The sequence below is a fragment of the Telopea speciosissima genome, chromosome 6, assembly GCF_018873765.1.
Source record: "Telopea speciosissima isolate NSW1024214 ecotype Mountain lineage chromosome 6, Tspe_v1, whole genome shotgun sequence".
Lineage (NCBI taxonomy): Eukaryota > Viridiplantae > Streptophyta > Magnoliopsida > Proteales > Proteaceae > Telopea > Telopea speciosissima.
In genome coordinates this window covers 55,808,421-55,822,033 of record NC_057921.1, presented here as the reverse complement: position 1 = coordinate 55,822,033, position 13,613 = coordinate 55,808,421, and the positions used below count along the sequence as shown (strand labels likewise).

Below are 13,613 nucleotides of genomic sequence, written 5' to 3'. Positions count from 1 at the left end.
AAAGATGGGGTACATAAATGGCAGCATCAAGGCACCTCTTCCTACCGAGCAAGGGTATTCCAAATGGGACACTGAGAACTCACTGGTGATGGCCTGGCTTCTTTTCTCAATGAAGCCTGAGATTGGACGGAGGTTTATGGGTAAAGAGACTGCCAAAGATATTTGGAACAGTGTAGCCCGTATCTTTGATCGTGTTGGAGAGTCTACAAAGGTGTACCAACTTCTCCAACAGATTGTTAGCCTACGCCAGGGTGATAGAAGCATCTCTGACTACTATTGTCTTGTTGTGGGCCTGTGGGAGGAGTATGATCACTATAGAGATCTTCAGTTGTGTCCTGATGATGAAGTCAAGGTACACAGGTTGTTTGAGAAGGAGAGGGTACTATTTCTTCTTGGTGGCCTGAATCCTGAATTTGAGCCTCTAAGGGTACAAATCCTTGGCCGACCTAGTCTTCCCTCACTGGAGGAGGTGTGTGGATATCTACAGAGTGAGGAAACCCGTAGGGGTGCCATGGAGACTAGTATCAACACCACTATTGAGCGCTCTGCTCTTGTTTCTTCCATCCCTCAGGACTCCACTAAGGGAGCTGATAAGGGGGCTGCTAAGGGGTCTTCGAAGAGCCGATTCTTATGTGACCATTGTGGTAAAACTGGACATACGAAGGACTTCTGTTGGGATCTCCATGGGAAGCCCCCACCTGGTTCCACTGGGGGACTGAAGGGACAGCGGAAGAAGGGGCCTAAGGCTCATGTTGGGGTCATTGAAGCTGATTCATCCTCTCTTTCCCCAGCTGACATTGCTGCCTTTCGCCGGGTTGTAGCCCACCTGGACAGTTCACCTGCAGCTCCTACTTCTACTGCACTACAGGCCTCTTCCTCCTCCGGCATCACACCTTGGGTTATTGACTCGGGCGCCACGGATCATATGACTGGTAGGTCCCAGCTGTATAATTCCTACTCTGTTTGTTCTGGGAAAGATAAGGTAAAAATTGCCGATGGTACATTCTCTTCCATCTCTGGTAAGGGAGATATCCAGGTTACACCTTGCTTACCCCTGAAGTCTGTTTTTCATGTTCCCAACTTTGCTACTAACCTTCTTTCCGTTAGCCAATTAACTAAATCTTTGAACTGCTTTGTCACCTTCTTTCCTACCCATTGTCTTTTTCAGGATTTGGTGACGAGGAAGGTGATTAGCGAGTGGTCGTGAAGCGATGGCTTATATGTTTTGGAAACGGTGCTTCCTCGTTGTACAACCTCAATCCTATGTTTGTGGGCTAGAAGGTGGACGTACTCAAGAGGATATTTTGCTTTGGCATCGTCGGTTGGGACACCCTTCTTTTTCTGTTATGAGGAAACAGTTACTTCACTTGTTTACTTCCTTTCCAGTCTCTCATGTTTTTCATTGTGAACCTTGTCTATTTGCCAAAAGTTGTAAAACAGTTTATACATCCAATGGTAATAGATCTACTTCACCTTTTCATCTTATACATACTGATGTTTGGGGGCCTTCCCCTGTTACCTCTTTGCGTGGCTTCCGCTACTTTGTCTCTTTTATTGATGATTATTCTCGGGTTACTTAGGTGTACTTGTTGAAACATAAAAGTGATGTCCATGTTGCATTTACAAATTTCTATGAGTTAGTGTATACCCAATTTCAAACCCGGATCCAAATTATTCGTTCTGACAAAGGTGGGGAGTATATGTATAGTGGTTTGGAAACCTTTTTTTCTGATCATGGCATTATTCATCAGGTGGCCTGTGTTGATACCCCACAACTAAATGGGGTGGCTGAAAGAAAAAATCGCCACCTTCTTGAAGTGGCTAGGTCCCTTTGGTTTACCATGCATGTTCCCAAAACTTTTTGGTCTGATGCTCTACTCACTGCTGTTTTTCTTATTAATCGCATGCCGTCTAGTGTCTTACAATTTCAAGTTCCTCTTGATGTCCTACCCTCACGGTCTTCTTCATTCTCTCTCCCTCCAAAGGTGTTTGGTTGTATTTGTTATGTACATGTTAGCAAATCTGCCCGCACTAAATTGGATCCTAAGGCTCTGAACTGCATCTTTCTCGGGTATTCCTCCACCTCCAAAGGATATAAATGCTATCATCCTCCCACTCGTCGGTGGCTTCTCTCCAAAGATGTCCGTTTCTTTGAAACCATACCTTTTTTCATCCCTCTTCGGGGGGAGTGTTTATCGCTTGGTGGTGGTATTGCAGGTGCAGAGGTTCCCGAGTCTATCTCACTTCCTATCTCCTATCCTGTTCCTATTTCACCTTTTCAGATTGACAAGGGAAAGAGAAGTTCTGTTGAGGGGGAGCCTTGTATAGAGAATGTAGTTGAGGGGGAGCATCCTTGTGTACAGGGGAACAGAGAACAAGGGGAGCTACTGGTGTATATGAAGGAAAGGAGAAATCCTGCTTCATGGCTGCCTATAAAGAAGACCTGCCAAAATCCTTCTTCATCACCTCATCCTGAGTCTCCATCCATCGAGACAGGTATACCTTCTTCTACTCCTATATCCTCAAACTTGGACCTTCCTATTGCCCACCGTAAGGGAACTCGGGCATGCACTAATCCCATTGCCAAGTTTGTTTCCTATGATTCTATTTCCCTTACAGGTATAGCCTTCTCTGTGGCTATCTCCTCCATATCTATTCCCAAGAATGTAGCAGAGGCTATGGCAGATCCAAAATGGAGAGAAGCAATGAACACAGAGATGTTGGCACTTGAGAAGAATCATACTTGGGACCTTGTTGAGCTCCCTAAAGGGAGAGTCCCTGTTGGGTGCAGATGGGTATTCACAGTCAAGTTCAAGTCTGATGGTACCGTGGAGAGATATAAGGCAAGACTTGTCGCTAAGGGTTATACACAGGTGTATGGCATTGACTTTCAGGAAACCTTTGCTCCAGTGGCCAAGCACAACTCCATCCGGGTACTTCTCTCAATGGCAGCAAATCTTGATTGGCCTTTGTACCAACTGGATGTGAAGAATGCATTCTTACATGGTGACCTAGAAGAAGAAGTGTATATGCATCCTCCTCCTAGGTTCAAGCATACTGGTGACAGTGGGAAAGTGGGTCGTCTTAGGAAGGCTCTTTATGGACTCAAACAGTCTCCTAAGGCTTGGTTTGAGAGATTTAGACAAGCTCTCCTGCAAAACGGATATACTCAAAGTCAAGCTGATCACACATTGTTTATACAAAGGAAGGACAGCACTATTACGGCTCTCATTGTTTATGTTGATGACATTGTGGTCACAGGAAATAGTGAAGCCGAAATCTCAAAGCTTAAACTTTACTTGTCTCGACAGTTTGAGATCAAGGACCTCGGTCCATTGAAGTATTTCCTGGGGATTGAGGTTTCTAGATCCAAGCAAGGGATCAATGTTTGTCAAAGGAAGTTTGTTCTTGATCTCCTTACAGAGACAGGCTACTTGGGATGTAAACCAGTCTCCTCCCCCATTGAGCAGAATCACAGACTAGGGGAAGATTGTGGTGAACTGCTTGTGGATGCTGAAAAATACCAGAGATCAGTAGGCAAGTTAATCTACCTTTCCCTCACCAGACCTGACATTACCTATGCTGTGGGAGTGGTGAGTCAGTTTATGCATGCACCCAAGGTGGGACATCTTGATGCAGTTTACAGATCCTCAGGTACTTTAAGTCATGTCCTGGAAAGGGTCTTCTCTTTTCTAGGAATGGTAACTTGAGAATTGAAGTATATACAGATGCAGATTGGGCCGGGTCTATTTCTGATAGAAGGTCCACCTCCGGATACTGTACATTTGTTTGGGGAAACTTAGTCACCTGGAGAAGCAAGAAGCAACCTGTGGTAGCTAGGTCAAGTCTTGAAGCAGAATTTAGGGCCATGGCTCATGGTGTGTGTGAAATCTTGTGGTTGAAGAAACTTGTCCAAGAATTGGGGTTTGAGACGACGAACCTATGAGTCTATACTGTGACAACAAGGCAGCCATAAGTATTGCACATAATCCGGTCCAACATGACCGGACAAAGCATGTTGAGGTTGACAGGCACTTCATCAAGGAGAAAATAGAGTCTAAGACTATTTGTACCCCTTTTGTGAAGACAAGTGAACAAGTGGCAGACATATTCACCAAAGGACTTAGTTCTTATCACTTCAGTTTTATGTTAGACAAGCTGGGTATGTATGACATATACTACCCAGCTTGAGGGGGAGTGTTAAGAGTACTTAGTTTCAGGGGTATATTTGTACTTAGACACTTACTTATGTATTTTATGTGCTATTTGTATTAGGCTAAGGGCCTGAGTGTAATTAGATATTCTTCTCAATATAAGGCTGTTTGTCTCAAGTTGAGAGACATAACAGATTACACCAAATCGTGTTTGAACTTTGCCTCCCTTGGAGCTTTTCTCCTCTCTTCTCTTTCTCCTCTAAAACCTAACATTGCCTTGCCCTCCCACAGATCTCACACTAGTCACACGCCCTCATACATATCTTTAATAGCATCCACATATTTACTCGCCACCCCTCTCTTCACTAGAACATGCCGGATTAAATCTCTAGGAACTCGGTCATAGGCTTTTTTTTAGGTCAATAAAGACCAAATGGAGATCCTTCTTGCTTTCTCTATATCTTTTCATGAGCCTCCTCAATAAGTAGATAGCTTCTGTCGTGGATCTACCTGGCATAAAGCCAAATTGGTTCACCGAGATATGAGTCTCTCTTCTCAAAGGGGCTTCAATAACCTTCTCCCAAAGTTTTATAGTGTGACTCATAAACTTTATGCGTCTATAGTTCTTGCAGCTTTGGATTTTACCTTTATTTTTGTAGATCAGGACTACAATGGTTCTCCTCCATTCATCTGGGATAAGTCATTAAGTCTTAATCAGTTTTCTTATTTCTACAAATTTACTTTTTATCTGCAATAAAAGTTTATATCAGTAATCTGTTGTTTTATCAGAAAGGGACATTAAGCGTGCACTTTTGGCAGATGGAAACCACAGCTATTCTAACTAGCAGTTTGTGAATTGTGATTATAATTCCTATAGGCAATTATCCATTGATGTGATCATGGGAGGATGGGACTTCTTGATATAGATGTACTGCTTGGAGATGCAGTTCCCAGCTGGGCTGATTGAAAACATTGATTCTCCTCCCAATTGTTGACAATTGTGATCCATCTACTTTGAGCTCCAGATCTGGAATAGTAGAATGGAAGTTACATGCGGGAGTACTAACCGTTTAAACAGTTTTGTTATGAAGGTGTAACATTTTAATGCTGTTGCGTAGCTTTTCACCCAATGGTACAATATTATGCGGATTCTATATATATCTATTAAGGGGCCTTCACTTGCTGAGATGGTAAAAAGATTGAGATACTATTGGGAAGATGCAGGTTTGAGTCTTGGGAGCAGTCACTTTGTGCAAAAGTACCAAAGGTTTGGGCCGTCTCCCATTTACCTCTCCCAAGACCCTGCCTGTTACAATCGCTTATCCCTAAAGCTCGATCTGTTAAGGTGTACCACAATTTATATCAACACACAACATCCCCCCCCTCCAGCACATGCAGGCTCACACACACGCACACGGCTCTGCACGTGACACCATCACATGGTGGCACCATCATGTGTCACTGAGGCAACAACACACAAACCCCGCATGCTTGCCAGGGACCGACCTCCTGGCTCTGATACCATGTTACAACCGCTAAACCCAAAAGCTCGCACTATTAAGGGCTGCAACAATGTATATCAACATACAACAATATTGCCAAAGCAGGATTGCACAGGGATCCTTATATATTTTTAATGGCATCTCAAAAAAAGAGTGGTCCATTAGAGGGCAGTGTTTTATTTCTTTTTAATTCTCATTATAGCTGAAAACTCTTTGATTTTTTCCACAAATGAAAAAACTGACACACAATAGTTGCTGCTTTCCTGGTTTTGGATGTTGAATGGCTTTCACTTCCAAATAGAGTTGTTCTCTGTTGATGAGGGAATTGAATAAATCATCATGAGCTGTTTAAATGTTGTAAATACAGCTTCTTACCAGCAGTGCCAAATGATGCTTTTGTATTTATATGCAGTCTATTTGGCTTACGGCTTTTGGTTCAAGGGGAGTTTCCGTGCTACCTTAAGCTCTCTGGTATTTATGCATGAACTCTTCATATCTTGGGTTCTATGTTTGTCATTTTCTTTTCTGATTGGAAATAAATCCTGCAGACAAGCATTCATCATGGATGATATTATTTTGACACAGTTATTTCTATGCATATTTGGTTTATATATACATGTTATTGTCCACTGTAATTTCTATGAATCGTTAATCCTTTGCCAGATACTTTTGGCTCACTAACTTGATTGATGCTCCTCCACCTTATCTAGTAAGTTGTTGTTGATTGTGTTCATTATCTTGGTTAGTTCCATACTACTAAATCTCGCCGAAATTTCGGAAATTTCGGTAATTTCAGTGAGGTCGAGACAAAATGCACCATCGAATTGGAAAAGACCATATTTCGGCAAAATGTTGAAATTTCGGTCAGTTGTGACATTTTGCCGAAATATCGGCCTACTGTTACAAAGCCCAATTATAAAAGGGCAGAAACTCGTGGGTCTTAGTCGAAATTTTGACCGAGACCTCCCCAGAGTGTTCTTTTTGCTCCCATTTCGACTCCAAAGGTTGGTTTTTGCTATTTTGAGGTTCATTCTTCGAATTTTTGTCATATAAACGCCGGAAATAGTTGGGAAGCATTGGTTTGAAGCTTCCTAGCATATATTTGAAGCCTTCTCCACTGTTTATCCTAGTACAATTCCGAACGACTTTTCCTTAAATAAATCCAAGAGTCATCAACAAAAGTAACAAAGTATTTAAAACCCAAGTTAGAAGTAATAGGACACAGACCCCATACATCAGAGTGGACTAAAGCAAAAGGGTGCGCAGGCTGTTTATTGACACGAGGGGGAGAACTCACACAATGAAGTTTCCCAAATTGACACGACTCACATTCTAAACTAGAAAGAGAACGAAAACTAGGACCCAATTTTTGTAGACTCTGCAAAGACGGATGACCCAGGCGGCGGTGAATCGGATGAGGTGACAAAACACAAGAGCCTGCAACGGAAGTAGAATCGTCTTCAAGAAGATACAACCCCCCCCCCCTCGATTCACGGCTCCTACCAATCATCTTCATCGTAAGGTCCTGAAAAACACAAGAATCTAGATAAAAAGTTACGGAACAATTATAGGTGCGGGTAAGCTTGCTTACAGATAAGAGGTTAAAAGGAAATTGCGGTAAATGAAGGACGGAGGATAACGACAAAGAAGAAGTAGGATGAACGGTGCCAGTACCATTGACCTTTGCTAAAGAGCCATTGGCCGAAGTGATAGTAGAAGAAGATTCCCGAAAAGAAGAAAAAATACCTGAAACACCAGACATGTGATTCGAAGCACCTGAATCAATGATCCAAGGACGAGGCGTGGAGAGACATGCAGTGGCATTACCTGTCTTGACAAAAGTAGCAATGGAGGATTGCGTAGGCTGAGTAGGCTGAGAAGTCTGAAATTGATTATACTGTTCGAATTCTTCATCAGTCATCATAACCATCTTACTCTCAAGTTGGACAGGTTGAGGGGAATACTCATTAGTTGCTGCTGAATAAGCAAACTGCTTCTGAGGAGGTTTGCCATGAAGTTTCCAACAAAAACGCTGGATATGTCGGACGGGTCCCGAACCATCTGAAGAGGTGGAGTTACCAGCAGGTTGCCCTTTGTTACTCCCACTACCAGTGCTACGTGCATTACCACGACTATTGTTCTGAGAAACAAGGGCTGAGCTGTCCGCTGGTGTAGGATCATGAGAACTCTCCCAAGATATCCTTAAAACTCGGGAAAAGTATCGGCAAGAGAGGCAATCTTGTCGCTACCAAGGATTTGAGAACGAACAGAATCATACTCTGTTCCAAGACCCCCCCAAAAAACTCATAACTGTGAGCTGTTCTCGCTGCTGTTGCATCTTCTACACGTCACTACTAATAGGAAGTAGAGAATTTAATTCTTCGTACATCCTCTTAAAATCAGCAAAGTACTAAGTCAGAGGGCGACCCTTCCGATCAATCTGACAGAACTCCTATAATCCCGTGACAACTCGTAGATACGAGAAAGGTTGTTCTGCCCAGAATAGAGAACATTCAAATATTCCCACAACTTCTCCACAGTGTCAATGTGGGTAACAAGATCAACAATCAAACTATCCATTAAATTCAGAAGCTGCCCGAGAATTCAGGCATCAACAGTGTCCCATGTAGCATCATCAGCAGGCTTCATCTTGGTTAGATGATCTTGTTGTTCACGACTAGTCAAAACCAAATGCACAATTTTCTTCCATTGTTGAAAATTGGCAGCCCCATTAAGTTCCTTTTCTGTGATCCCGATGAGAGGATGATATACAACCTCAGCCACCATATTCTTTCCCTCAGCCATGAAAACAAAGAAATCAGCAAGCAAATCTGATCAACAAAAAACCGATCTTCCAAAACCCTGACAGTATCAATTTGAGATGAAAACCCAAAACAGCAGCACACCTTCCAAATAATAGTATCCTCCAAACAGAAGCTCTCTAAAAAAAATTGATTCCAAAAACCCTGACAGGGTGCAGAAACTTTGATCGATTGTAGTAAAAAAATCGATCTCCATTCTCCAGAACAGCAAACTCGATCTCCAATGTCCAGAACAGAACCGATCGATCAATGGGACATCCCTCTTGAATCGATCCCTCCAAAATATTGATTGATCATCAATTTTAATTGATCAATCAAGTCTTCATTGCAGTCAAACCAAAAAACAGCAAACCAGGGGGTGAAATCACCCCCTTTAAGCGTAGCCACGACCTGTGATTTAAACCAGCAGCAACCAAAGAAGAAAAGAAGTTGCGCTGGATGTAGGGATATCAAACTCGACTTGGTGTTTAAGGATCGATCTCTGATACCATGTAAATAATAAAGGAAAAGAAAAAGAAGATAGGAGAAGAGAGAAGGGAGAGAGCTGTAACTTGGGAGTCACAACCTTGTGTTGAGACTCCCACTTTATTCAATATATAAAAAGACATAACCCTATTAAGGGCATAAAAGGAAATACATCATAAATAATAAAAGTACTGTTCACGAGTTACTATTCACATAAACAGTGCCCGTGAATACTGTTCACGACACTTTCATGTGAACAGTACTGTGAACCCCTTATTCGATAACTTCTAACATTAACCAAGGAATAGGATTGCTCCAGGGTCAGAAAGGGATCTCAACTAAGCGCATGAGCACAAATCTGATCAAACTCCACATTCAAACCAGCCAAGAAATCATATACCCAGAGTTTTTCTTCACGCTTCTTGAAGTTCGTGGTATCTGTGGAACAGGTAGCCTGGAAATCCTCATAAAAGTCTAACTCCTGCCATAGCCCACGTAACTCAGAGTAATATTGGGATAATGTCATCTCCTTCTGCTTGGTTTTATGAATTTTCTTTTTCAACTCGTAGACCTAAGCATCATTCCCAACCTGAGAATAGGTATCCTTGGCCGCTTTCCAGATCTTGGCAGCAGTATCCAACAATAGGTAACCCCATGCAATATTTGGGTGCATGGAATTAATAAGAGACGACATCACCAAGGAGTTGTCTGAACTCCATTTCCTTTGAGATGGACCAGCAGTAGTTGGTTACTCAGTTTCACCTGTGAGATACCCGGCAAACCCTTGCAATCAATAGACAGGAAACAAGAACGAGACCGCATCAAGTATTTGCTCCCATCCAACTTGATGGAGCTAACAGGGAACGAAGGAAAGTCAATATGAGCCCCACAACTCACTCCATCAATTCCAGTTGATGCAGTAGCAACGTCTGACATGATTGTTGATCCCACAAGGGTCACCGATAGAGAGAAAGCAACCGATCTTCACAATGATCAAAGGTTCACGAACAAGGGCTCTCAGGCCAAAGAGCACAGATAAGCGGAAGGGGGAAGAGAGAGAGAGATAGAGAGAGAGGTGGCAGCTCCACTGCGGTATTAGGGTATGATTTTTGGGAATAATGGCTTGTGTCTATGGGACAGCAGCCATGCTTTATTTATAATAAAGTAATATGATTTGTGTAGCTTTCTCGAGAAAGTGGTTGGAGAAACTAAACCTCTTATACCATTGGGCTTTCATCCTCTACAATTCAGTTTGTGGCTTTTATTACATTGATTCAAGTTTTATTACTTCAATATCTGTCCTGTCTTGAAAAAGTTGAAAGATATTTCTTTGGCTGGCTTTTCCGGTGTAGTGAATTTGTAATTTGTCCCTGTTACCTTTATAGTACCCTGTTTACGTATGGGGGAGGGGATGATATTGGATATAATGTTTCATTGTTGTATTGCATTAACAGTTGTTAGCAGTAGCCTCTTTTTCTTTGAATGTGTGGCTTGTAGATCATGATGTCATTTGTAATGCATATTTAAACATATTCTTCTTCTTCTTTAAGTTTCTACAAGTTATTCTATGGTTCTCTGTTTCCCCAACAGGTTTGTGCAACAATAATCTTTAGATGCGACACGCTGTTACTTCTTGGCCCTATAGGCCTAGCACTTTTGCTGGTATGTCTACTATTGAACGTTACATTCATTTGTTACTATCTTTCATCTTTCATTTCTTATTTTCCATTTCTCTTCTCTTTCCCCATTCTTTTTTGCTAGAACTCAGTTTTCCTTTGTTGTGTTTGGATCCATGTAGCCGACCCCTTTAATTTGGGATAAGGCTGATTTTGTTGTTGTTGTTTTTTTTTTTTTTTTACTATTAGTGATATGTTATAAGCAGATTTACTTACTACACGCTGGATTAGATGTTTTTGCATAATTAATAGGTTCTACTAAAAAATCGAATTGGTTTTCAACATTAAGAAAATTAGCAATCATCAACTTCTAACTTATAGTACTTGAAAAAGGAACAGATTAAATCTGAAAGATGTCAGCATGATAAAATGAGAGTTAGGAAGAATGAATGGTAGCAACGAGAAAGGTCTAACTAGAAACAAATCAAACTCCAAGCATTAGAGAATAGCTAATTGTTTGTTGGAGTTATGTTCTTTTGAAGTTTGATCCTCAAGGAGAAGTGCATTATTAGTAGGAGAAAAAGTAGGAGAAATAGGCTCCTTTAACTTACTATTAATCGAACTAGACAAAATAAGTGATTTCTAGACTTAATCGACATAACTAGAGGGCCCCACTAGAGGCCCATGCCACCTTATAAGCACTACTAAATTTAAAAGCAGAATATTATGTCTTACCCCCAAAATAAAGATAACAAATAACTAACAATTCGACCAGCAACAGCCCTTCTTCGGACCCCTATGTGGGCCAAAGAATGATCCCAACTCTTCGGTTCTTGGATTAGATCTTGAATTAAATCTTGGGCTGGACCCTTTTGGCTGGCCCTATTTGTCCATCCAGTCCATTGCTACTGCATCAGGAGCTCAAAGAAATATGTTTGACTATTCCGAAATGGATTTAACGAACCTATTATTACAGTATGGGTATCATTCTTTTTTGTTATTGATATACACCTTTACCTTATAAACGGTAAACAAAGTACTGGATAGCTACAAATAATATTATCAGTAAGCCTGCTTTGTGGAGCTAGCAATGGAGCTTTTGTAGCTCAACTGTAATCATCAACAACTTCACATACTTCACTCTCTTATACCACTAAGCTGCTGCAACTATGTCATGACATCCCACCGGGTTAACTGTTTGTGTAGTGTAGCAGTTGAGATCTTGGCCACTTTAAACTCAGAGAATGACTGGAAAATTTTTGTTTTCTTGTTTGGGGAGGGGGAGGAGGAGGGGTTGGATGAAAGCAGGATTTGATCCCAGAAAATTATTCTTTGGTTTTTATGCTCTACTCTCATAAAAATTATTGAAATAAAGCACATTTAAATGCATGCATGAGAGAACTCTTGCCCTAGGTTGTGCTGTCTTTGATATTTTCTCTTCTAGCAGCCATATATTGTATTTTCTCCTTATACTTTTACTATTAATTCTCTCTTACAGTACGGAATACAAGTTTGATAAGCTCATTATTTGTTTCCTACATCAAGATAATCTTTTTACTATTTTGGTTTTCCATTTCAGACGAAGTCAATATCCCTATGGGAAGCATTAAAATGCTGTGTTTCCACTGCTTTATTGTGCATAGGTTGGTGAGCAATTTCTCCCATTATGTCCAGGGATCAATCCTTTTTCACTGTACTTAAGATTTATATTCATTTTTTTTATGAAATGAAGTTTTAAGTTTTGGGTGTATATTCTTCTTCTAATATCAGCTAGTACCACTCTATATATTACAGGTTTTACCATAGTGGTTGATACCATTATGTGGCGGAGATTTGTCTGGCCTGAATTTGAAGTTTTCTGGTTCAACTCTGTTCTAAACAAGAGTTCTCAGTGGGGTGTATCCTTCATGGAAATTCAAAAGTGTTATTTCTTATACTGATATGACGTGGAAGTCCATAATCCATGTTATTAGTATCTGAAATCTTTGGCCAATTATTATCCACATACCTTTCTATAATGTTTTTGCTGTATCATGTTTTTGTGCATGTTCAGATGAGTGCATAATGTGCTTTCCAATCTTTCTGCACATGATTGCATGTGTACAATTTCTTTTTTTCCCCTTACAGTGGTGGTATGCCTCCTTGTGGACCTTAATATACACAAAGTGGACTGATGTCTTTGTTGTGCTGGTAGTTTGGATGTGCCTTATAAAATTGAGCCTGTGAAACTGCATACTTTGTGATTTGTTTGTGATGGATGTTTTATCCTTCTGCTTTTATCCATACATGTAGAAGATTGGAAATACTATGGTCTCTCACTAATGAGCTTTTCCAAGAGGTTACATCAAGGTTTAAAGTATTGGTATCTGGTATCGTTTCGGTCAGGTGATTTTAAGAGACGTATCATATCGGAGATACTTATCGAACAATACAGATACGCATAGAAATGGTCAAGATACACATGGAAATACACTTTTGGAACAAAAAAACAATATAAATAAGCAATATATTACAAGTTTCATGCATAAACATTAAAATGAAGAATAATGTATAACCAAACAAGTGCATTAAATTGAAATTGTTATAAAAGATGAGGTTTCTTACATATTGTAATTGTCTATAGCCATGAAGAGTATTGGATGATGCAAAGGATGATGTTGTAGCACTCCTTGATTCGTTTTTTAGTCTAAAAATGTGAAAAACCAAGATTAAATGCAAGATTTTAGACTATTGGTTGAGAGTTTTCCTTCATTTTTCCGTTAGATTAGGAGTTGTATCAAGTCTGTGAATGAAAATGGTTTTTTTATGGAATGTATCGATGGTATCGGTATGTATCAAGCCGTAGCGGCCGATACATTTCGATACAATTCGAGGCAGTCCATTTTTTTTCAAAAAAAAAAAGGGACGTGAGTCTTGTGATACGTATCGGTCGATACTTTAAACCATGGGTTACATAATACCAGTGATTTGCCTTTTCTGTTTTCAATTTGATGATAAGTGCAAGTTGAAAGTAACCAAGGATCAAGGTGAGAAGAGGTAGGAGCAAGGAAGAAG

General features: G+C 40.7%; 1 protein-coding gene across 9 annotated transcripts in view; it reads left to right on the top strand.

The window, feature by feature from the left end:
- LOC122665382 (dol-P-Man:Man(7)GlcNAc(2)-PP-Dol alpha-1,6-mannosyltransferase) overlaps positions 1-13,613 on the top strand; it is a 49,361-nt gene that overhangs the window by 21,794 nt on the left and 13,954 nt on the right. For all 9 annotated transcript variants that reach the window (XM_043861529.1, XM_043861527.1, XM_043861521.1 and 6 more), the window contains 4 exons: positions 6,069-6,127; positions 10,534-10,605; positions 12,139-12,202; positions 12,354-12,457. In XM_043861529.1, the coding sequence (XP_043717464.1) occupies positions 6,069-6,127; positions 10,534-10,605; positions 12,139-12,202; positions 12,354-12,457 (299 nt within the window). The remainder of the gene's footprint in view (positions 1-6,068; positions 6,128-10,533; positions 10,606-12,138; positions 12,203-12,353; positions 12,458-13,613) is intronic.